This window comes from Parasteatoda tepidariorum, chromosome 1 (assembly GCF_982258835.1).
Source record: "Parasteatoda tepidariorum strain Cologne lab strain chromosome 1, Ptep-v5.0, whole genome shotgun sequence".
Lineage (NCBI taxonomy): Eukaryota > Metazoa > Arthropoda > Arachnida > Araneae > Theridiidae > Parasteatoda > Parasteatoda tepidariorum.
The window spans coordinates 33,865,917-33,888,400 of record NC_141755.1 but is presented as its reverse complement, the minus strand read 5'-3'; the positions used below and the strand labels follow the sequence as shown (position 1 = coordinate 33,888,400).

The 22,484-nt window shown below is 28.9% G+C and overlaps 1 protein-coding gene and 1 long non-coding RNA gene across 5 annotated transcripts in view; one reads left to right on the top strand and one right to left on the bottom strand.

Annotated features, from left to right (window-relative positions):
- LOC107446101 (oxysterol-binding protein-related protein 11) overlaps positions 1-8,429 on the bottom strand; it is a 32,009-nt gene extending 23,580 nt beyond the window's left edge. Inside the window, exons 1-5 of one of the 4 annotated variants that reach the window (XM_087161566.1) lie at positions 8,286-8,407; positions 7,852-7,967; positions 5,970-6,001; positions 3,937-4,042; positions 980-1,027 (exon numbers count right to left, since the gene is read on the bottom strand). In XM_087161566.1, the coding sequence (XP_087017692.1) occupies positions 980-1,027; positions 3,937-4,042; positions 5,970-6,001; positions 7,852-7,854 (189 nt within the window). In that variant the 5' untranslated portion in view covers positions 7,855-7,967; positions 8,286-8,407. Of the gene's footprint in view, positions 1-979; positions 1,028-3,936; positions 4,043-5,969; positions 6,002-7,851; positions 8,065-8,285 lie in introns of those variants that run through there. The other 3 variants (XM_043044992.3, XM_043044993.3, XM_043044994.3) reach the window with 3 other exon arrangements.
- A 153-nt stretch (positions 8,430-8,582) lies between these two features.
- The window catches only part of LOC139425384 (uncharacterized), a 35,338-nt gene continuing 21,436 nt past the window's right edge, over positions 8,583-22,484 (top strand). The window contains exon 1 of the long non-coding RNA XR_015433181.1: positions 8,583-8,715. This is a non-coding gene — a long non-coding RNA (uncharacterized LOC139425384). The remainder of the gene's footprint in view (positions 8,716-22,484) is intronic.

Sequence of the window (22,484 nt, the reverse complement as noted above, 5' to 3'; positions counted from 1 at the left end):
CTTTAAAACAATATTATGTAAGATCTCTAAAATTTTTTTTACATAATTTGCAATTAGTAACAAATATGTTGACACTGTCATTTAACTAAAATAAAGAATTTTGAAATTAATATGATTATTAAAAGGCAAACGAAGCTTAAGTGTTCCTTCACTGGTTAGTTTACCCTATATGAGTTTTCGTTATTTTTTAAATTTTAACATCACATAAAATTGATGATGTAGTTATGTCATGAATAAAGTATTGACAAAATGTTAGACAGTTCAGTCACATGCTATTCAAGGAAAAATATAAAAACACTTTTAACTGATACTAGGATGTATGATTCTTAAACTAAGGCTAGACATTCTAACATGGTAAGAAAGGAATAAAGAACAAAATAATTTGACAAAATAAATCAGTCTAGTAAAAAAAAAAAAACTTCAAATTAAAACGAATAATTTTATAAAAATTCATTATTTTAAGACCTTAAAATTAAATTAATAAACACTTTTCAAACAGCTGATCATTAAAAGAAAAATTTTGAGGAAAATTTTTGGCCCTGTGAATAAAAATAACATATTGTGAATACTTTACAACCATGAGCTCTACAACAAATCTAAAGTGCCCAACATCGTCCAAATCATTAAAGCATATTGCACAAAATGGCTTTGTCACTTCTAAGATTAGAAGCCCTCAAGTCTGCAAGGAAACTGACTTTTGGCAAACCCTCTGGCTCTAAGAAAAGAAGCTACCCAACCACCAGGTGGCTGGACAATGTCGAAAGAGACCTGGGAGTGTTAGATGTCAGAAATTGGAGAACAGTGGCCTTGGATAGACAGCAATTTCAGAAACTGACTGGGAGGGTTTTTGTCTGTTCTAGGCTGTAGTGCCGAAGAAGAAGAATAAGTACTTTCAGACTAGTTAGACCTGTTATTGATCACATTTAAACTAATGTTTTATGCATACACTTGATAAAATAAAGCACTGTAATCTACTTACGGCTAAAAATATTGCTCCTCTGGGACGTTTTTTCTTAACTTCATCAAGCTATAACAAAAAATATATAATCAGTTTCGGAATAAGTTTATATAATTTATGGTTAAAAAATTAAAATCATTAGACTGCGAAAAGTGTATATAAAACTCTTTAAATATTTCAATTTAATAATTTTTTTTACAACTAGTTGAGCTATTTCAACATATGCACTCAGAGACCTGAAAGCTTTTTTTAATATGAATCACTCATACTATGTACTGATTTCAAAATACTGTACATAAACTTTACTACAACTCAAATATTTTTGTCTTAACTGTACATGTACAACTAATATAACTGTAAAATTAAAATAATCAATTTATCATTAAATTTCAATGTAATTATTACTTAATTACTATTACATTATAAATAAATATTGTTATTTTTCATCTGTCTTGAAGCTTTTTCATCTCAATCAAGTACTAAAATTTTTTGGTTTGAATACTGCGTATCATTCATGTTCATTTTATTACTTTTTTTACTAAACAAATCATATTAATTTTACAATAAAATGAATAATAATTTTATTAGTGGGAGGTGAAAATAATAAATAACTTATGAAATGTCATTACAAAAAATCAAGGAAACAAGAATATTTGAGTAAGTAATAGGAACTAGGCCAAATTTTGAGAAATATTATTTTGAAATGAAATAATCTTTTAATAATCAATTTGTATAATACACTCTCTGTTAAGCAGTGTTTTTTCATTAGTTAACAGAATTTTTTTTTGAGGGCAGGAAACCTTCTACGACAGGATTTTGCAATACACCAGATTATTATTCATGTAGATCCAGTGACTGCGGAAGTACCTCAAGAGTGGGGGGGGGGCTCTCTCTTTCTCCCTGTATGTATATATATATATCCGTATTAATCGGGTCCGAATTATCTGAACCTCACAAAATGGTAATCAAGAATTTAAACTTGTAATTTTAATATCATGATTCCAATTGTTTTAAAATTGAAATAAAATTAATACAAGAAATTAATACCTGCAAATTAATCTCTCATTTAACAATATATTTTTTCATTCTGCTTGACTGCTTTTTTTAAATTCTGTTTGCAGTGACATTTGAAATCAAGAATTTCTCATCGGTCAGCAATGGATGGTGTTTTCAATATAAATGTAAACAGTAACAATCTCAAGCTCAATACCAGCTCTAGTTCCGGATAGAAAGTTTGCAATCGCTTACTACAACTTATTCTGAGAGGCGATATTTTCAAACCAATAATTTTGTTTTCAATAAAAGAAGTAAATTAGATAATTTCCGAGTTCAAATCTGCCGTATTTCACAAGATATTAATGTTATTAAGTAATTCTGGTCAGTTTGAAGTGAAAATTTGTTTTAGTTATTTATAGATATATTGTTAAAAAAGGTGACATGGTTGTTAGCTTTTGAATAATTCACTTTTTTGGCAGTCCTGATTTGGCCTCTTCCCATTTGTTTATTACTGTTTGTTCTTGCTGCAAACTGCGCACCATCTTAGGTTAGTGTTAGCAGCTTTAGCATTGTAAATACAAGTATTGTTAGCATTGTAAACACAAGTAATAAGTAATCAAATACCACATTTGCAAGAGTCTCAAAACATAATAATCACATTGAGAGCCAGATGGCTTTAAAATACACCGGAAACAATATTCGGAAGTATAGGCGGTATGGAGCTTGCAGCATTCACTAGTGTAGAAAACATGATCCATAGGGACGTATATTTTCTTTGGAAGGGGATGAGAAAGGACCACAGTTTTCAAGAAATGTTAAAGCTCGCTTGAAATAAAGACCTTTCTTTTTAGAATTCAGACATAAATAAATTATCTATTTTTCTTTTTAATTATAAATTTGATAATACATATGTTGAGTGAAAAATTGTAATCTTAAAAGGAGCTGTGTCTTCATTTATAAAATGTGAGAGGGATAAAGCCCCCTCTGCCACAGTCCCTGCATAGATCCTAAATGTAATCTAATCTTATTTAAATGCTGAATAATATTTTTAAAATAAACAAAAAATCACAATTTTAAATTAAGCTTTTACTAAGTACAAATTTGCATTTTTTGCTTAAGGAGACTCAATTAAAGAAACATTTCCAGATCTTGAGCTCAATTTAATCATAGTCAGGTTTCAGGTCAATAGTTTAAGAGTTAAAAATTTTTCCTATAAGAAACTAATAGAGAAAAATTAATGCAACAAGTCTTTTAGAACAGGGTGCATAGTCAAATTTTTCTACAAAAATAAGCACCTATCAAGTACTTTTTAAGAATTATATACATTAAGAAAATGCAAACTAATTTTCAAAGACTTTACATGATCATGATAAAACAACTAGTTTCTGACAAAGAACTCTTTTCTTGATTATATTAGCCACCATGATCGATAGATTTTTCGGTTTGATTTCAGAGGGTGGAAAATGAGCAATGAAATAGAGAATAGCTCGCAAAATGCAGCACAGTTGCACATGAGAGTGCTACATTCTCCCCGAACTTAGCTCAGTAGACGCACGTGCAGACTCGCAAGTATTTCATCAAACATGTATAATGATGGACCGATCGTTAGGCCGAAATCGATTGTGGTTAAATAAATTGTGAAAACGTTGAATAGAACAATGTGAAAAGCACGTTTTGCATAATATGTGGCGAAAATCAACACAGTAAAGAAAAAAAATCAGATTTTCAAAAAGGGAAAATTAAGCACTTTTTAAAAACACCTACTGAAAAAAAGCACCTTTAAGGGCTTTTAAAAAACGAAAATCGGAAATAAGCACCTTTAAGCACATTTTAAAAACACTACGAACCATGTAGAAGAATAAGATGAAAAAGAAGAAGAAAGAAAAAGCAGCAGCGAAATTCAAAAACAGTAAACATTAAATTTATAAAAATAAACAAAAATCCCATGAGTGAAAATATCAAGAAGAAAATGGAATAATTACCATATAATATTCCAGAATTCCAGTTTCAGGTATGAGAATAAACCATCGGTACTGCCATCCTTTTACAACATTTGTATATTTGTAAAGTTGTCCCTCTAAGGGTCGGCTGTAAAGAATCATTTTTGGAAATGACTGCATGAGTTTATTGGTTTGCATTATACAACTTAAATACATATTATTTCTAAAGAGGGGTTTTGCTATACAAAAAAAAAAAAAAAAAATTTTTTTGTGCATTTAAAGTTATAAATCTTGAAGTTTAAACCCAGAAATATGAAATTTTAAACACTAGTTATTGTGTCATTAAAGAAATGGCTTCATAACTTATTGTCAAATTTTCTACAATAAAAAAAGATATTCAGACAGTGATAGGACCAGGGGTATGTCTCAAATTTTTGTGTTAAATTTAAAATAATTGTGAAGGGAATTATTCAGGATGCGTAGCCAGTTTTTCAATCAAAAATAAGCACCTTTTAAGTACTTTTCAAGCATTCAAAAAATATTTTTAATCATTTTCCAAAAAAAATCATAATTAGGATCTGTGCAGTAGTAAAAATTATTTTTTCTATCGTTTAAAGTACTTAATTTATAAACATAAAATCAATAAAATTCAATAACATTTTTAAAAACTTTATATAATCATGATGATATAACAAGTTTCTGATAAATATTGCAGAGAAAATTGTGAAAATAATGATTTTTTTTGTAATTTAAAACAATCAATATGGCAAAGAAAAAAAAATCTCTTTTTGAAAGAGAGAAAATTAAGCACTTTTTACAAACACCGAGTAAAAAAAGCACCTTTAAAGGCTTTTAAAAAACGTAAATCAAAAATAAGCACCTTGCACTTTTTAAAAATGCTACGCACTCTGTTATTTTATTAGTTAACAAATATTAAACTGTGAGGGAAATTACCAGAAATAGACGAATTTCGTGTGGAGGGGAGGAAGGTTCAAAGTCTATTACTGTAAAACTTCTATTAGGTGAATTTACAGTAGTACCTATTACTACAATTAATTATCTTACATTATCCAAACTGGAGTGTATTGAAAAACAAAGTAACATCTGGACCATAGTTGCTTAACTGTCAGATTGCGGACCACCGCTAGTAATATTTATATGAGAATTAACATAAATTTTATTTATATTTAATTAGATTGAGGTTCAAAATATTTTTCATAGAAAGAGTAGTTATGTAAGAGTAGTCAGAAATAAAATGTCCAAATGCCATAATTTAGGAAATATAAAAATAACACTAATAGTCCAAATTGCCAACCTTATTGGTTCTCAATAAAACACTGATATATTTTTATTTTATTAGTTTTTCAATTAAACTGGGATGAAAAATGTTGCTTTAGTCTATATAATGTTTATGGCACTCAACAAAAAAACACCAACATATATTACCATAATGTTGACAACATTAAAAAAGATTACTTCCCTGAAATTATGATTTGCAAATTAGTTATATGCACAGCGATATGAAAAACCTTAGGAATGACGTTATATTTATGGATTGAACTGATGACATATTTGTATTCATGAATAATAGTCAATCATCATTGTGATTATGAGAAATTGAATTGTAGGTAATTTAAAGTTACATATAAACTTCTCGGGTATGTTTAGATACAAATGATTCTCCTAACTTAGTACAGATACTGAATATTCTACTATACCTTATTATTTGAAGAAAACATTTCAGATATATAATTGATAAAATTATTTAACAAAATACTTAAGTATTAATTATAAAAATATAAACACAAATAAAATGTTATCAGATGACAATGACGGAAAAGTAGAAAAAAAAAGTAATAAATTTGTTTCCCTTATTCTATTTTAATATAGTAACTGACAGCATTAAAAACCAATTTACTTTGATTTACTACATTTTACTCTTGCAGGCAAGTAACTTAAACTATATCATAAAAGTAGCTTAGAATTTAAATAAAAGTTTGTAAAATTAAAATTTATTAATTTAATAAAAAAAAATTGGTTTTGTTTTAAATAATTAACATATTTGTAGAACTTACCTCATTTTATTTCTTTCTTGAGCATCTAGTTCCTGCAAAAATTAAATAAAGCAAATGTTACTAACTTCCAATGACTTTATAGATAAGATAGGTATCATCAGATATTAATTAAATTGGGTCTACAAATTAACTATCATCTTTCATAACTTAAGATTTAACAATATCTTCTTAAATTTAATTAACAGTTAAAAAATAAAGCAATAAACTAAATTAAACAATAAACAAAATATTGATAGCTTAGCTTTCTTTAATAGTCTCTAAGAAAACAAATGAAATGGAGTGGTCTCAATGAGCTAAATAACTCTAATTTTACATAATTGAGTAAAGGACTTTTTTGTGAGATATAGTCAAATGACTAGGGTTCACACCAGTAATAAAAATTTTGTGGTCCAATAGAATCACCTAGGTAGTCATTTAGTGGTCTAAAAACTTGGTACACAAAATTGAGAAAAAATTTTTTTCTTCAAAACTTATAATTACATAATTTATGTTATGCTACCACATCAAAAATTATTAATTGCCATATATAACAGTTAAAAACCAAGTAAGTTATTTACCCTATAATGATAGCATTTAATGTAATTAAGTGAAAAAAAAAAAGCTAAATTAGTATTCGTAAACAGATTCAACATAGAGATTAAAAAGCTGAGACCAAATAAATGACGAAAACAGAGAAAGTAAGAAGTAACAAAATATTGTATTAAAAATAAATTATACAAAATTATAAAATTTTAAATTAAGTCATTTCTAAAAGATCAAAAATTATTTTATTGATGAAAAATTACGCTATCAGTACATGAATGTAAAGCATAGCAAAATATGTAAATTTGAAATTTAAAGATTTAATTAAAAAATTTTTGTACCAGACACTTCTAGTTAAATTAATTTGAATGAAACACATTAGAATTCCATACCAATTAAATTGAACAATAAAATTAGTATAGCAATTTTTTCAATGCATGGAATTTAATGCCAAAAACTATTGGTTCTATTTTGTAAATTTCACACATATTTCAAGGCAACATATTTGTAGCCCATGCTTGTGATTTCAGATACATTTGTAGAACATTTGGCGACAATTGTTGCCTTACTCGCATAAACCCTACAAATGACAAAAAATAAATAATAATAGAATAAAAAAATAAATAAAAAGGTAAAAATACACAATAGTTTTTCATTTTAGTTATCATTCCAATTTTAAAAAGAGAAATCAAGATAACATAAAACCTTTATTATTTAATCTTTGATTTGTGTAATATAATGTGCTGTTACAAAAACGCAAATTATTTTATTATTTTTAAGATCATACAAATTTGAAAATGATTCTAACATTGATCGTATCATTGTTACAAAATAAAATTTATATCATTGCTTAGTTGTTACAAATAAATTTTTTTAATTAAAGTAAAATTTTACCATTAAACTATTTACTACAAAGATTTAATACTTTTGTATGTAATTTAGTTGTACAGTACTGTTATATTGATAATAATGTAGAAAAAAATTTATACAATTATTTTTTGAACTATTTTAAAATAAACTTTTAATTAAAAACAGTAGTTATTTATTACTTATACAGATAAATATCCACTTTTACCAGATTTATTTAATGTCTTATAAAACAAATTCAGTCTAAATTGAGGATGTTACACTTTTTTATTATAGCTGAAACATTTGTTTAAGTTATATTACACCAAAAAACTAGTTTAATCTAAAAATAAAAAAAATGTCAACTGTGGCTGAACAAAATCTTAAAAATTTAATAGATGATTATAAATAAATGCAATAAAAAACTGCTGCAAAAAAGGAAGAATATATGATTGCTGACTGAAATTTACGTTTACAAATTCTTATCTAATTTCAGATTATATTCAAGAATTACCATGTTAATGAAAGTAGAGGTAGACTGATATTAAATAATCGTTTCTAATAAAATGTTTGACAGAATAATTTTTACTTCAAGCATGGTGAATGTAACTTGATTTTATCTGCTTGCACCTAAGTAAGAAAATAAGAGGAAGAAATTTAACATCAAAGTTGAAGAAAATAACAAGGAAAATATCGGCGGGTGATTGAAGAAACCGATAAGGAGATAATAGGAAGACCCTGGAGTTCCTGATTATACAGGTAAACAACATTTGATTTAATTGAAAAGGAAAAACGTAAAAGATATCAATGACAAACGATCGAAGATAAAAAATGTAAACAACCCATCCCAGTTATGCAATGAAAATTTCACTGATACAGAAACAAGGTAATTGACTTAATTATGTTGATCGTTAAAGAATAAACATTTTTATTTTATTCTTCTTTTACTTGAGCTTTTTTCATTGCTGTCATAAGAGTAACTTTTTCATCTTCAGTCAATTCAGGAACATCGTTAATTAATAAATTAATACTTTCGTCTGCTTTTGACGAATTCGCCATAATACGTGACTACATTGTTGCCATTTTTCAAATTAAAACTTGAAATACAATGTTAAAATAAGGGATTACCAGTTCAGGCATTGCTTACGGCGTTTAAAAGAATAACTAGAATTCTAATAGATAAGCTTTGCGGAAATAAGCTATCAAAAACGTATCGAAACATTTTATTTTGAGCTTAATTTCAAATTTTGAAACAGTGGTTCTTTCTTTATTATTCAACATCGAACTGCATGCATGTTATACTAATCAAGAGATGCAGTTTATATATTTTTCAACAGTTTAAACCTAGTAAAGATTTCCTGAGCTGTTTGTATAGCTGGTAAGTATTGAGGATATTTCCTTTTGTTTTTCAAGATTCATAAATTCACCCACCTTTTTTAGAGATGTTATTTATTGAAGTAAACGTCAAAACAGTTTAGTTATTTAACTGCTTTAGTGAATATTCTTAGATATTATCAAAAAAATTTTTTTTCTTGCAGTAAAAATTTGGAATTTTTAAAGGTTAAGCAAAATAAAGTTAAAAGCTAAGCAAGAAGAGAAAAGATATATAAGAAAGAATAATTAAGATTTTCTGTATATATTTGTACGGAAAGAAATTGGCCTAGTTAATTTTTTTTTTGAGGTTATTTGAAAATATCGCAAAGAGAGGTGTTATTTGCAGATATAATTTCTTTCTTCATTAATGCATTAATTTTCTCGGTAAGTACAGATGTTAAATGAAATAAAGAGGTTTGGTTTAAAACATTCCCACACTAAACAGAACAAAATTGAAATAATCAGAAGTTTCGAATGAAAAGATAATATGGAGAAATATGCTGCTATTAAAAATTTTGTTTTATAGTTATTGGTCTTTAACAAATACATACTAAATTCAAATAAGGCAAATACTTAAATGAATAGGCATAGATGAACGCCTCACTTGCTTAATCAATTAACGCCATAAAACAAAAGGTTGATAAAAAGTCTGATAAATACAGACTCTTGAAATAAAACACCCAGAGAATTTCATTAGTGGCTAACAATTTTTTCTCATTTAGTGATATAAATACTTATTATTAGAGATATTTGTTTTGAATAGTCAGGAGCCAATCAAGTGCTCTGAAATTAATTTTAGAAATAAAAAAAATGGTGTCAGTTGATTTGCCAAGTGAAAAAGAAATTATATTCATGCAACAAAAGTGTTTGCTATGAAATTTAAAAAAAAAAAAAATTATTTGTGATGTTGTCCAAAGGGAAGAAAAGCTTTATTTTTAAAATGTGTGAATTTAAAAAAATATTTCAGTCTCATTTGACTGTAATCCGAACTCATACACGTACGTACACAAAAAAAATAAAAGTTGTGATTTATGCAAACAGAATTCTCACTAACATATCGTAACAACAGATATACATCATTCTAAGAAAAAAAAAGAGCACTATTTGTAAAAAAATTTTTTTCATTAAAGAGCAATTCATGCTGCATAGTGAACGGTAAAAATTACAGCAGTCAAAATCATTCAGTTAGGCAAAGAATTTTGATTTATAACCGTCGTTGAACAGCCGACTCAATTTTGTGTTTACAACTATTAATGTTCAACTCCGTAGCCTTGTAATTTCGAATCCAGTTCAGAAGACAAGGGAACTCCTGGATCAAGTATTGGGAGACACTTGTCTTCCAGGACTTTTTTGATGGAACTAACCCGTATTTGCGTTGCATGAAGAGGAAAACCACACACGGTTAGCCTGATGGCAAGGGGAGTCTAACTCATGATCTGTCTACTACTGAGGATATTTTGCGCCAGTACTATGGTTGGTGCGGAATTCGTATCGACCTGCCATTGATAGGATTCAAACATAGTCAGTGGCGGATCTACTTAAGGGCTTTTTGGGCTGCAGCCCAGGGCCCCGTGGAAACAAAGGGCCCCAATCCCCACTGAAAACAATGGGTGATATTTTGAATTAAAAAAAGTATCTAATATTAAAAAAAAAAAAACTATAAAGTTGGCAACCCTGAGATCAATCAGCTCATGAATGTGCACGTCTATCGAACGGAACGGAGAATTCCCCGTCGCTTGTTTTGGTCAGTGGATTTTTTCGCGTCTATAACGACCGACGTAATTTTTTCCCCCGCACTTCTGTTCTCGTCGTCAAAGTGACAAACTTGTTTAGTTTACTAATAAATGATAACTTAAAAGTTATAAAGACCTGACCTTTCTCTTATTTTACTTATAATTGAAAGTACATAATCAGTATAAGAAAATATTTCCTGCTCTTAGTTGGTAAGTAAAAAGAATTATAAATTATGTTTTTCTTGTTTTTTATGTATTTTTTCAATACTAAACGAACTTTTTAATCGATTTTTAATGATAATTTGTGAATTACTGCACTCATTACAAAGTATTAAAATGTGACGTGAAGAACAATATTACATCAATAATCTCGTTCCCTGTTTATTACCAGAAAATTATCCAGTTCATTGCTTATTTTCAGAAAAAGATCAAAGTCTTATTTTACAATATGTGTGGTAGAAAATATAAAAGTGGAGCTGAGAAACGGAAATTACAACTAGATGGAGAAAAAGAAAGAAAGAAATGTGCAAAAATTGAAACTTCTTTTAAATTAGAACATAAAAACGAGAATGAAATAGCTACAAATTTATTAACAAGCGAAAAGGAAGGGATCTTATCCAGAGCAAAAAATCGCAACACCAAGAAAAAAATACAAGTGATGAAAATGTGCAAAGTCTTGACTACCAGCAACCCTCTGATCCCACAGAAAATTATATTGGTGTTCAGCAAGAGGACGGTAATACAGAGGCGGAAAGAAATTTAGAGAATATTAAGTTTGAGTTTGAGAAATATGTTGACGTGGGCTTGTGGCCAGAATTGCTAAATAATGATTTTATTAATGACATCCTCTTACACGAAATGACTGACTTTCAATGTAAAGATCTGAAAAATATATATTCAGCTTCAATAAAGAAATACAAAGAACAAAACAGAACATTTTCAAATAGGTATTTTATTAAGAAAATGAAAAATGGTCAATCACTGGAAAGATCTTGATTATGTTATTCAACCAGGGTTGATACTGTTTTTTGTTTGACTTGAAAATTTTTTTCTAAAATCCCTTCTCAATACACAACCGGATTTTCTGATTGGAAACTCATAGGAACTTGCTTAGAAAGTCATGAAAATTCTAATGAACATAAGTAATCAATGTTAGTGTGGTTGACACGAAAAGAAAATAGATCTGTTTTAGACAAGTAGCTTCAGAAGCAATTAAGAAAAGAAACAGAATATTATCACTATGTCCTAAAACGGGTTATTGCAGTGGTCAAATTTTTAAGTATAAGGGACTTAGCATTTAGAGGTTCCGAGGAAGTATTTGGTTCTCCACATAATGGTAATTTTATGGGTGCTCTGGAGCTATTGGCGGAGTTCGATCCATTCAATCGTGAACACATTGAACAGCGAGAGCTGCGATCAAAACCGATAATACCGTACTTATCAAAAACAGTATATAAGGAAATAATTGAGATGATGGGTCGACAGGTAATTAAACAAATTATAACTCAAATAAATAACGACGACACAAAGTATTATTCAATTGTGATGGATTGTACTCCAGATCTATCTCACAATGATCTACTAGCTATTGTATTACGATACTGTTTTCGGGGAAAAGAGTATGAAAGATGTGTATCCTTCATTAAAATTAGTAGTCATACTGACTTACATTTATTTAATATTCTACAAGACTTTTTAGAAATAAATGGACTACTACTGGGTAATTGTAGGGGATAATCTTATGACAACGCTGCTAATATGGTGGGTCACTACAATGGTGTACAAGCACTACTAAAACAAAAATAATAAATCCGCGGAATATGTTCCATGTGCTGCGCATTCCCTTAACCTAGTTGGTGAAGAATCTGTTAAGATTGCAACCGAAATTGCGAACTTTTTTGGAGTAGTGCAAAAAATATACGTTTTCGTTTCTAGTTCGACCCATAGGTGGGAACTGTTAAATCGTGAAACAAAACTCAAATTTACGTTAAAAAGTTTATGCCAGACCAGATGGTCTTGTAACTATGATGCTGCCAAAGCTTTGAAAACTAATTATGATGACATTATGAAAATTTTCGAAAGTTGCAGCGAAAATGCGGATGAGAAAGTTGATTTCCGAAAAGAGGCACGAAATTTATTCAATAAAATGGCGAAACTCGATACTGCAATTTTGATTATTTTTTGGGAAGAAATTTTGGGGTGATTTAATTTAGTTCATAAAAAAATATAGAGCCCTGGTTTAGATATTTGTGAAGGCAACAAGTTAATTGTGTCATTAAAAGACTTCGTGAACAACATAAGGCACCAATCAGATCAGAAGCTAAAGGAATACGAAGAGAAAGCTCAAATTAAGGTAGTGTATAGAGTGAGGATGCCTGTGAATCCTCAGGAAACAGGATGATCCCTCAAGGCATGTTTTCAAGCATGCGCAGTATACTAATCATAATGAGTAACGCCTCCTCCCTGTCCTTCCTAGTCAGATGACTACGCGATAGAAAATGGCGAGAAATGGCATTTCAAAAATGTGACTACTTCAAATTTATCCAAAACTAATCAAGGATTACATAAAGGGTATGTGACTATACTTTATTCAAAATATTTATTATCTGCCTTTTCACTAGAAATTTATACCTCCTTAAGAGTTGAATGATCATTTCTTTAAAATATTTGACTAACGAAAATCTTTATTTGATGTCAAAATGTGCAATGACTGGTGGATTACCAGAGGAAACCCGAATAGAGAATGATTTTTAAATTTAAATATGTTTATGCAATCCTTTGTAATAGTATTTAACGAGCATTTAATAATATATAGAGAAAAGGCAGCAATAAATATATAGAATAAAATATATTTACTACTCATAATACTGTGTTCCCTTTTGTTCACTCATTGACTCAATAGAATATTCATAAGATTGCCATAAATGACATAAGAAAAATAAATAAAAAAACATTTCATCAAAGCAATATATTATTTAAGCAATAATGAACTTCTACTCACTGTTATAAAAAAATATTTTATTTTCTTATAAAAAACATTAAATTTTCAGAGTTTATTTCTTATTCCCAAAAATTCGTTTGAAATTAAATATTTATATATAAAAATATAGGGTTTTTTTTCATTAATTTTACTTCATAAAACTTTAAAATATGCAAATTGATGTCTTTAAAATTTTTACTTTAAACTTCAATTTTTTTTATTGCTATTACAATTAAGGTGACGTTCCCATTCTTTATTACTAAAAGCATTCCGAAAACAAAAAATCCAAATAAATATTGAAAAAAAATACCTTTTAATTTTACCTTAATCTAAAAATATAACTTCTTAAGAGACATTTGAAATTTTAATTCAAGTACTTAAAAATGTTTCAATCTTCATAATGCATTTGTTTTTTACTCAAATTTATCAATTTCATTTCATATTTTGTTTTTATACTCTTTCATTCAGTTGATAACAAAATATGTTACAATATAAAGATTTAGTTGAATTAAATCATAAAACAGAGTCTTTGCTAGTGTAGATTATATATTTCTTATTCTGTTAATAGATGGCTGCACCAGTTATTTAAAATAAATAATAATAGTTTCTTTTTAGTCAGTGGAGACGTATATCGCCAAAAGATGGCACTGAGATACATTGGAATTTTACTTTTTGTCTGGACTGTCAAATCTAGTGGGAGGGGAGGGGATGTTTGATGGATGCTCCTAAATTAGTGTGAATAGTTTTTTCTTCTTTTTTTTTCTCTCCGTTTTTCCCTCTTACTCCTTTCGGAACACTTAGCAAGGATATAAGAATGATTTCTCGTACTTTTTGTATCTAAATTTTTAAGATGTCTCATTTCACATGTTTCTGTCCTTAGATTTTTGCTATAATTTTTCATTAATAAAAGCACTAGCATATTATCTTTTGGTTTTAAAATTAATAGATAATGATGTAAAGGATCATTAACTGGAAAATGAACCTTTTATTAATAAAATTATTCTTTATGTTTGTTATACTTTTTTAATTAACATGCATGAGAATTAGTCCACCAACAGCAAATGTTTGTTTCACATCAGTGTATCATAAATATTCATCGTAGAGTTAAAACCTTTGTTTATTTTATTTAAGAAAATATTTCACAATTTTCTCCAATTGAAAACATTTGATGTTGCACGTAGTACTTTCATTTATTATTTATTCATTATTATTTTTTTTTTTCGTTTTTTTTTTTTTTTTTTGCATTCTTCTACTGAAATTCGATGAGTCACGAAAAAAATTTCTTAAAATAGTCTATAGTGATTTTATTTCCATAATTTTACTTTTTACTATTATAATAATGCAAACTGAGAAAAAAATCTGATTCAGGAACTTTGGATAAATGTTTTGCTTACTCTTTTCATTATCTATAGTACTCATTGTAACTTAAACAGTAAAACGTATTTCAAACTGTTAAAAAAATTTTATATTATAACGTTTTATTTATTTTTTATTTTTTTATATATATAAAAATCAACTGCACACATAATATTGAAACTTGAAATATGGTTCTTGCTTGAAATATGGATAATTCAGAGATGCTCTCTGTTTCCCTAATTCCCCATCAAGAGAGAAATCATTAACCCTCTGGCGCTGGCGAAGCTGTAGTGATGCCAGCCGACGCCACTTTCCGTCATTATTAACAAATCCAGAGCCGTTTTTAAGGATGGGCCTGGCCCAAGGCATGTGGCAAATGATGAATTAATACGTTCTTGTAGAAGGGGACTCGAAACTTGATTTCTAAAGGGGTGGTTTGTTTTACTCAATTACTGCACCAGCTATACAATTCTTGGAAAGGGGATTTTTGTATGCCAGCCAACAACAGTAGAACAATACAAATGTTTCTTTCTATACATACATACTAGAACATACTTTATGTTTCTTTTTATTTTTAAAAAATTAAAATTTTTATACGACAGAAAATTTGAATTATGTGTTTCTAATAATACTTGTTTTCTTAAATGTATTGACTACACCTGTTTTTTGAGAAGCAAGTTTAAAAAACGAAATTAGTAAATTGATATTTTTCTTTTATATAAAAATAATACAAAATTATTATTTGTACAATTAAAATAATTATTATGAATATGTAATTATAAATTTAAAATTTTTAAATTTAGCGAATAAAAAAATATTAACGATAATTCTAAATTTATATTGCAAAAATTCATTTATGAAATCAAAATTCATAGCTGCTAATAAATATATTATTATTAAATAAAAAAAATTCCTTTACGATGACATTGTTTGCTTAGAAAATATATTATTATTATTGTTAAATGAAATTCTCCCTAGTGTAAATTCAAAGAATAATAATGAATGAATTATGAGACTGAAATACTAAAAAAAAAATTTAAAACAAATACTTCCATGTAAATAGATGGTATAACAGGTGAATGAAAAACTAGTTTTTGTAAGAAAATTATGAAGTAATTTTGTATTGTAAACAACAAAAATTCTATCCCAACCTATCCTTTATAAAAAATTAAAGCTTCAATCTTGATTCAAATTCTTCATTTTTTTTTTTTTTTTAATTTTCCCACGAAAAATCATCTAGCTTCTCTTTCTCACTCTCTCTACTTTTAACTGAAAAAGATAATTTGGAGTTCAGTAGTACAATTAGTTTTTAAATTTTCATTTTCAATGTGAAAAAAGTGCTTGAACGAAATACTTGAGTAGTGCTTCGAAAACAAAAGGTTTCAGGGCATTGAGCTATTATCCCTTTATATTTTCTTCTTCATACACTTCTTTTTTTTTTGATTTAAAACAGATTTAATTATTTGTCAATCATGAGCATTGAATATGATGTCTGGCAGGAAATGAATTTTAATGATGTGACAGAAGACTCTCAAAAACCATGAAAAGTACTGTTACTTTAAACTTTCAATACTAATTATGTATTAACGCTTTTATAATAATGTATTTGTTTTTCAACCTTAAAGTAAAATAATTTTTTAAAAATGATTTAAGCTAAAAAATTTTTATACTAAAATTAATCATAAAGGACTCCCAAATAACGACAGGCCCAGGGCCCCGAAAAACATAAAAACGGCTCTGAACAAATCAATGACGACAGTCGAACAGCGGCGCTGCCTCACCGATCCAGACTTTACTTATGTTCCCTTATAAAGACTTTACTAATAGATGTTTACAGCTAATCTTTTGTTACTTAATTGCTAGCATGTTATCTTGTTATAAATATGTTTTTTGTTGGTTTTTAAATACACTTTTTAAGTTATGATTCTTCATTTGTCGTCAAAGATGCACACAGTTTAAAAGAAAGAGCGACGTCCCTTTTATATATTTTTTCAGACAGTTTAATTACTAATAGAAACATGGTTTTTTTATTTTTTAAATACATAAGAAACCGTCTAATAGTTACTAAAAAAATCTGTCAGATTATCGGAATTATATTTCTATTAAAATCCAAAAAAAAGTAGTTTGAAAAAATGTTTTTTTATTTACATTCAAAAATTTATCAATAATTAATTTTGAAAATTAAAGAAATTTACATGTTGAATTACTTATGTTCCCTTATGTTTAAATGATTACAAATAAGTGCAAATTTGGAAAGGCATTGTTTGGAAGTGCGCCGTCAGTCCATGCTTCGCAATGGACACTTGTATCCTTATCTACATTTAGTTTTCTCTATTTCATAACCATAAATTATTATAATTCAAAATATTAAGTTTTTTACTTATTTTGACTTTAATTATTACGAAATAATAAAAAATATTTTGAATGAAAATTCTGCGTCAAAGGGTTTAACCTTCTACTCTTCACCTGACTGTTATCTGCCGTGGAATATTATCTCTTTTGCATTTCTGTGTTTCTTTTGTTATCTATTTTGTATTGCTTACAAAATTAAATGGTATCTTTGGAAAGTTCCAGCAAAATATTTTTTTTCAATTTCATTATTATTCTTTAATAACTGGTTTGTTCAAATGTAATTTAAAATTCCTATTGTAAATGAAATCTGCAAATTTAAATATAGAACAGCAATGTTTATATAACGAAAAAACGTTTATTGAAACTGTATTAAAAAAGTTATTTTATTTAGCTCTTTTAAAGTATGTGAATAAGCACAATAAATTAGTCAGCTAAAATGCTTGTTAATTATGGTGTAAGCAAAATATTGATTGCACAGCAAAGATATTGCTTGTATTCAGTATTGTCACCTGGAAGAGTCATTCCACAGTATTTTCAGTTAGGGGTTGAATAAATTCAAATTAATGCAGCGAAAAAGCGAGAAAATTATTACTCTCATGATCATTATCTCCACTATTTTCATTTTATGATCAATAAAAAGCAAGGTCACAGAAAGGGATGTTTTATAATGTATTACATTCTCCTTTTTTCCTGACAACCTTAAATATTTCTATAAAAATTTTAAATAACTACTAACTATTGCTTTTTAATTAAATTGTGATTAACTATTACTCTATTATTTTTCGATAATTACTATTACTTAAAAAATTGCATATAATTTTACTTATTAACTGCTTTTTTAAATAACTATTACTCCACTTAGGCTCCATCATTAAATTCATGCTTGTTTTGTAGAAGGGAAATATGAAGACTGAGTCGCAACGAACATTATGGATCTATATCCATGACCATAATGTCCTCGCAATTAGGCCGTTATCTGGTAAAAAATAATATTGCTCTCGGTTTTTTTTCTTTTTCTTGTTTACATGATATGTTACACGATGTACTAAAAACTGAACTTAGTGGCGCGACAGCCCATAGAGGAATATCTAACTCTTCTTCATGTCAAAAGCAATAAACTATGGTATAGTACATAGGTTCTCAACCTTTTTAACGCTGCCGTCCCCATAAGGAGCAAAAAAAAAGTTTAAACGCCCCTTTTGTGAAAATTCAGTTATTTGGAGCATAGGGTGAGCTGAATTATAAGAGGTAACATTTTTAAGCAATATTCTTACGCGTTAACATTGTTTGGTTTTTTAAAAAAAAATAGTGTGAACGTTAACTCGATACTTTTCTCCCGACAGGTAATCTATTTATTATAATCAAAATAAATACGGTAATGAGAAAACAAACAAAGAAATCTATGCTAAAAAGAGTTATTTAAACTTAATTAGATAATTAAAAAAACATCAAAAATAATTTTTTACACTGAAACGTGGTATCAACCAAGCAATCAAGTAACTATGTCAGTGGGATGATTTTGCTTGATGGTTCAGAGCTAGTTTCTTAACATTCGGTTCAATATTTTCAGTGAGGTGAAGACGCAAGTCCCCTCGTTGCACGATTTCGAGTCGATTTCTCTTTTTTGTGACTAGATCCGTCACAGCACAGTCCAGGGTAGAGACGACTTATGTTATCTTGAAGCCAAAATTCTGTGAGATGATCACCATTCTGGAAGCTAGCTTTCAAAGTTTCATAAGTTGAAAGTTCGACCAATTCCTCCTGAATATGAACCTCTGCTGCTTCAATATTCACGTAAGGGTTCATAACCCATTGAGAGACTTCCAGGGTCAACACATCTTTAAAACGATTAGAAAAGCCCATGTAAAAAGACTCAAGATGTTGACAATATTCCTGTATATCACCAGAGGAAATTTCACCATTCTTTTTAAGATCCGATAAGATCGGAAATTGGCTAAACTCATTCCTACCAAAATTCTGCTTCCACAAAATGAGTTTTTTTAGAAAGGCAGAAATAACTGATTTTGAAGTGATCAAATTGAGTTCGTTGCCTTGAAATTTTAAATTAACACCATTAAATTTTGAAAATAAATCCGTCATGTAGACAACGTCTATCTTAAATTCTAGCAATCTGTCTCTCAGAGCTACATCTTTGTCTTCCAGGAACTCAAGCACAGAGTCGAAAAGATTTCAAAACCTATTGAGACAGGTCATAGCTGTCTGAATAATCGATCGTTAAGAGCATTACTGCGAATTTTGTTCACAGCAGAGATAACGTATTGCAGTGACTGATGCAAGCGGTCACTGAGATTTTTCCAACTAAATGCTGTCTGTGAATCACGCAGTGAACAGCTAAAATATCTGGTACCTCCCTCTTCAAAAAGGCGATAAACCCACCATGTCGACCCACCATTGCTGGAGCTCCATCAGTGGCAACAGACATAATATTCGTAAAAGTAATGTTTTTCTCTTTAAAATAATCTTTGACAGTGTTAAAAATAGATTCTCCTTTGGTATCTATAATCAAGCTTCGTGCAAAGAGCCTATCTAGAAAAAATTCTCCTTCCTCAACAAACCGGACATACGCCAACAATAAAGCCTCATTACTTGGCAAAGTTGATTCATCAACTTGCAGGGAAAATTCATTCGATATCAAAAGTTTGCATAAGGAATCCTCAACGTCTTCCGCCATCTCATCAATTCGTCGCCGCACTGTATCGTTGCTTAATGGGATATTTTTTATTACATTAGATGCGGCTGGATGATGTAAAACTGTTTCTAAGACTTCCTTAATAGATGGAAGTATCAACTCTTCGCCTATGGTATGAGCCTTGGCCAGATTTGGCAATTAATTTTGATATATTATAAGAGGCTATCAGACCATCGTCGCATTTTTGGGACGAGGTTGCTAGTAAGCAGGGTTGGCAAGTTTTTGACGCATGACGGTTTTTACCGGTTATTACCATGGTTTTTACCGTCATGTCAAAAACCTTTCTGTCAAAATCCCATAGTTTGGATAAAACTGTATTTTTATTTGGGTTTAACTGCGTATAATTTAAAATTAATTCATTTTTTTGGCAATAAAATTTAAAACAAAGTTGCTAAAAGATATTTAAGAACAGATTTCTGCATTTTCCCCAACATGATTATATCAAAACATACTATTTGAAGTAAAATATTAGGATACTAATCAAAATTTTCAACATTTCCAAGCATCATTTTGTTTGGCATATTACGTTACTGAAGAATGTCAAGATTGATTACTTTCATTCATAAAATCTTGCTGTGAGAAACACATGTACACATAAAAAGAAAGCCTCATCAAAAAAAAACTTTTCTTATCATTTTTGTTTTCAATATTTTACACAGAAATGAGACATGAAAAAGCCTGGGAAATCCTTTTAGAGTTTCCTTGCAACATTGCACTAACCTTTTGTTATCATTATCCTCAATGATCTCGAACCCTCATTATTCTTGAATTTCAGACTCATTCATACTAAACTCAGAAATCGACTGGGCAATGAAAAATGTGCAAAATTAGTCACTTGCTATCGTATGCTTCGGCACAGTGACCCCGACTACTGAACATATAATTTTGTTTGTAATTAAGTTTTGTTTAATGTGCTTTTTCAACTGAATAAAAGCTTTTAACTTGACAAAATAGCAGTAATTCTTGACATAGAGTTTGTTAGTAGTTAGAAGTTTTGTTTAGCTTATTTCTAATATTTAAGAAATGCCAAATTTTAAATTCTTCATTTTAGTTCCTGAATTTATTAATAGTTCCAAGCTTTTTTGTTTGTTTGTTTATTTCTAACAATTAAGAAGTGCAAAATTTTGAATCCTTTGCAAATCAAGCTATAATGATAAAAGTAAGTATCACTATTTTCAATAAGTATATTACAATATTTCTGTATGAATGTATATCCTTCCATAAGAATACGTGTATGTAGTTGCAAAATCAATAGCAATCATTTACAACATTAATTTATAAAGGCAATTATGTGAAAATAATATATTGTCCACCATATGCCATAAATAAAACAAAACAGTAGGTTTTTGACAGTTTTTACCGGTAAAAACACGGTTTTTACCACTGTCATGTCAAAAACCAGTTTTTGACGGCAAAAACCCAACCCTGCTAGTAAGCCCGAGACCGAAGGTGCCTTCAGAAACTTGTCCTTGATGTTCTTTAAAAATGACAAGTCTTTATTCTGTTTGTCAGGGTGAATTTTTTGCAAATGCTCCTGCAAACGAGAGGGTTTCATGGCCTCATTCGATAAAACTTTGTTACAAAGTAAACACATAGGTAGTTGAGAGTTCGACGGTGATTAAACAAATCCAAACTTCCAGTAAGTGGCATTGTATTGACGACACTTCTTTTTGTTAAATGACATTGTTGGCGGCAACAAAATGCAAACGATGAAAAAAAAAATAACTATTTCTCAAAATTAATGAATAATATACTATGAAAAACTAATTCACACACGTACCTGGCCAAAGAAATAATGAAATCGAATTGAAACCTGGGAAAAAACTGAAAGGAGTGAATGAAAACGATCATAAGAAATACTGATCAAATCAAACATTCTTACTAAAAGAGCATGCACTTCAATTTCGCCAAATGGCTTGAATGAGTCAGAGCTATAGGAGACAGTCTTAGAAAATCCGATAACAGTAACGGCAGCTGTCTGCCAAAATCTTAATTTTGAATTAATAACCCCCCTAATATTTTTGAGGATCCTAATAAAGCAAAAATGGAATACACTCGAATTTTAAAAAAATAATAATAATTTCCTCTCGTTCTAATAATGATTTTACTCTAAAAAAAAAACTAAACAGCATAGCACTTTCGATTTAAAGTTATTAAGCGAATATGAATATCAAATTGACGCCTATCCGTCCAATAGTTCAGAACACAGTAGTCACCCCGCACTAAAATCTAAAAATAGATCTAATGAATATGTAACTCTCGAAGGTCTGTGCCAGTCTAAATTTGATGAAAATAAAACCGCAAATTTATTGCTCGATAGTAAAAAAAAAATAAATAAATAAATAAATAAAGTTTTATTCAAAATAAATAAGCCGTTCCCAGAAATAAGAAATTTATGAATCAAATTTTCGCCAAACGGCTTAAATGAGTTAGAACCATACGCCAAATGGTTTGAAAAAGTCAGAGGCAAAAATAAATGACTCATGCGCTGTGCAATACTGTTTCGAAACGGAGTGAAGTGAGTACGAAATGCGGGTTTCTCTTAAAGCATATTTATTTCATGAACACAAACATCAATATAACATAAACTAAATTAAACATTATGGGTCGTCCTGCGACCAAGCTATAGTCCATTCCACCTT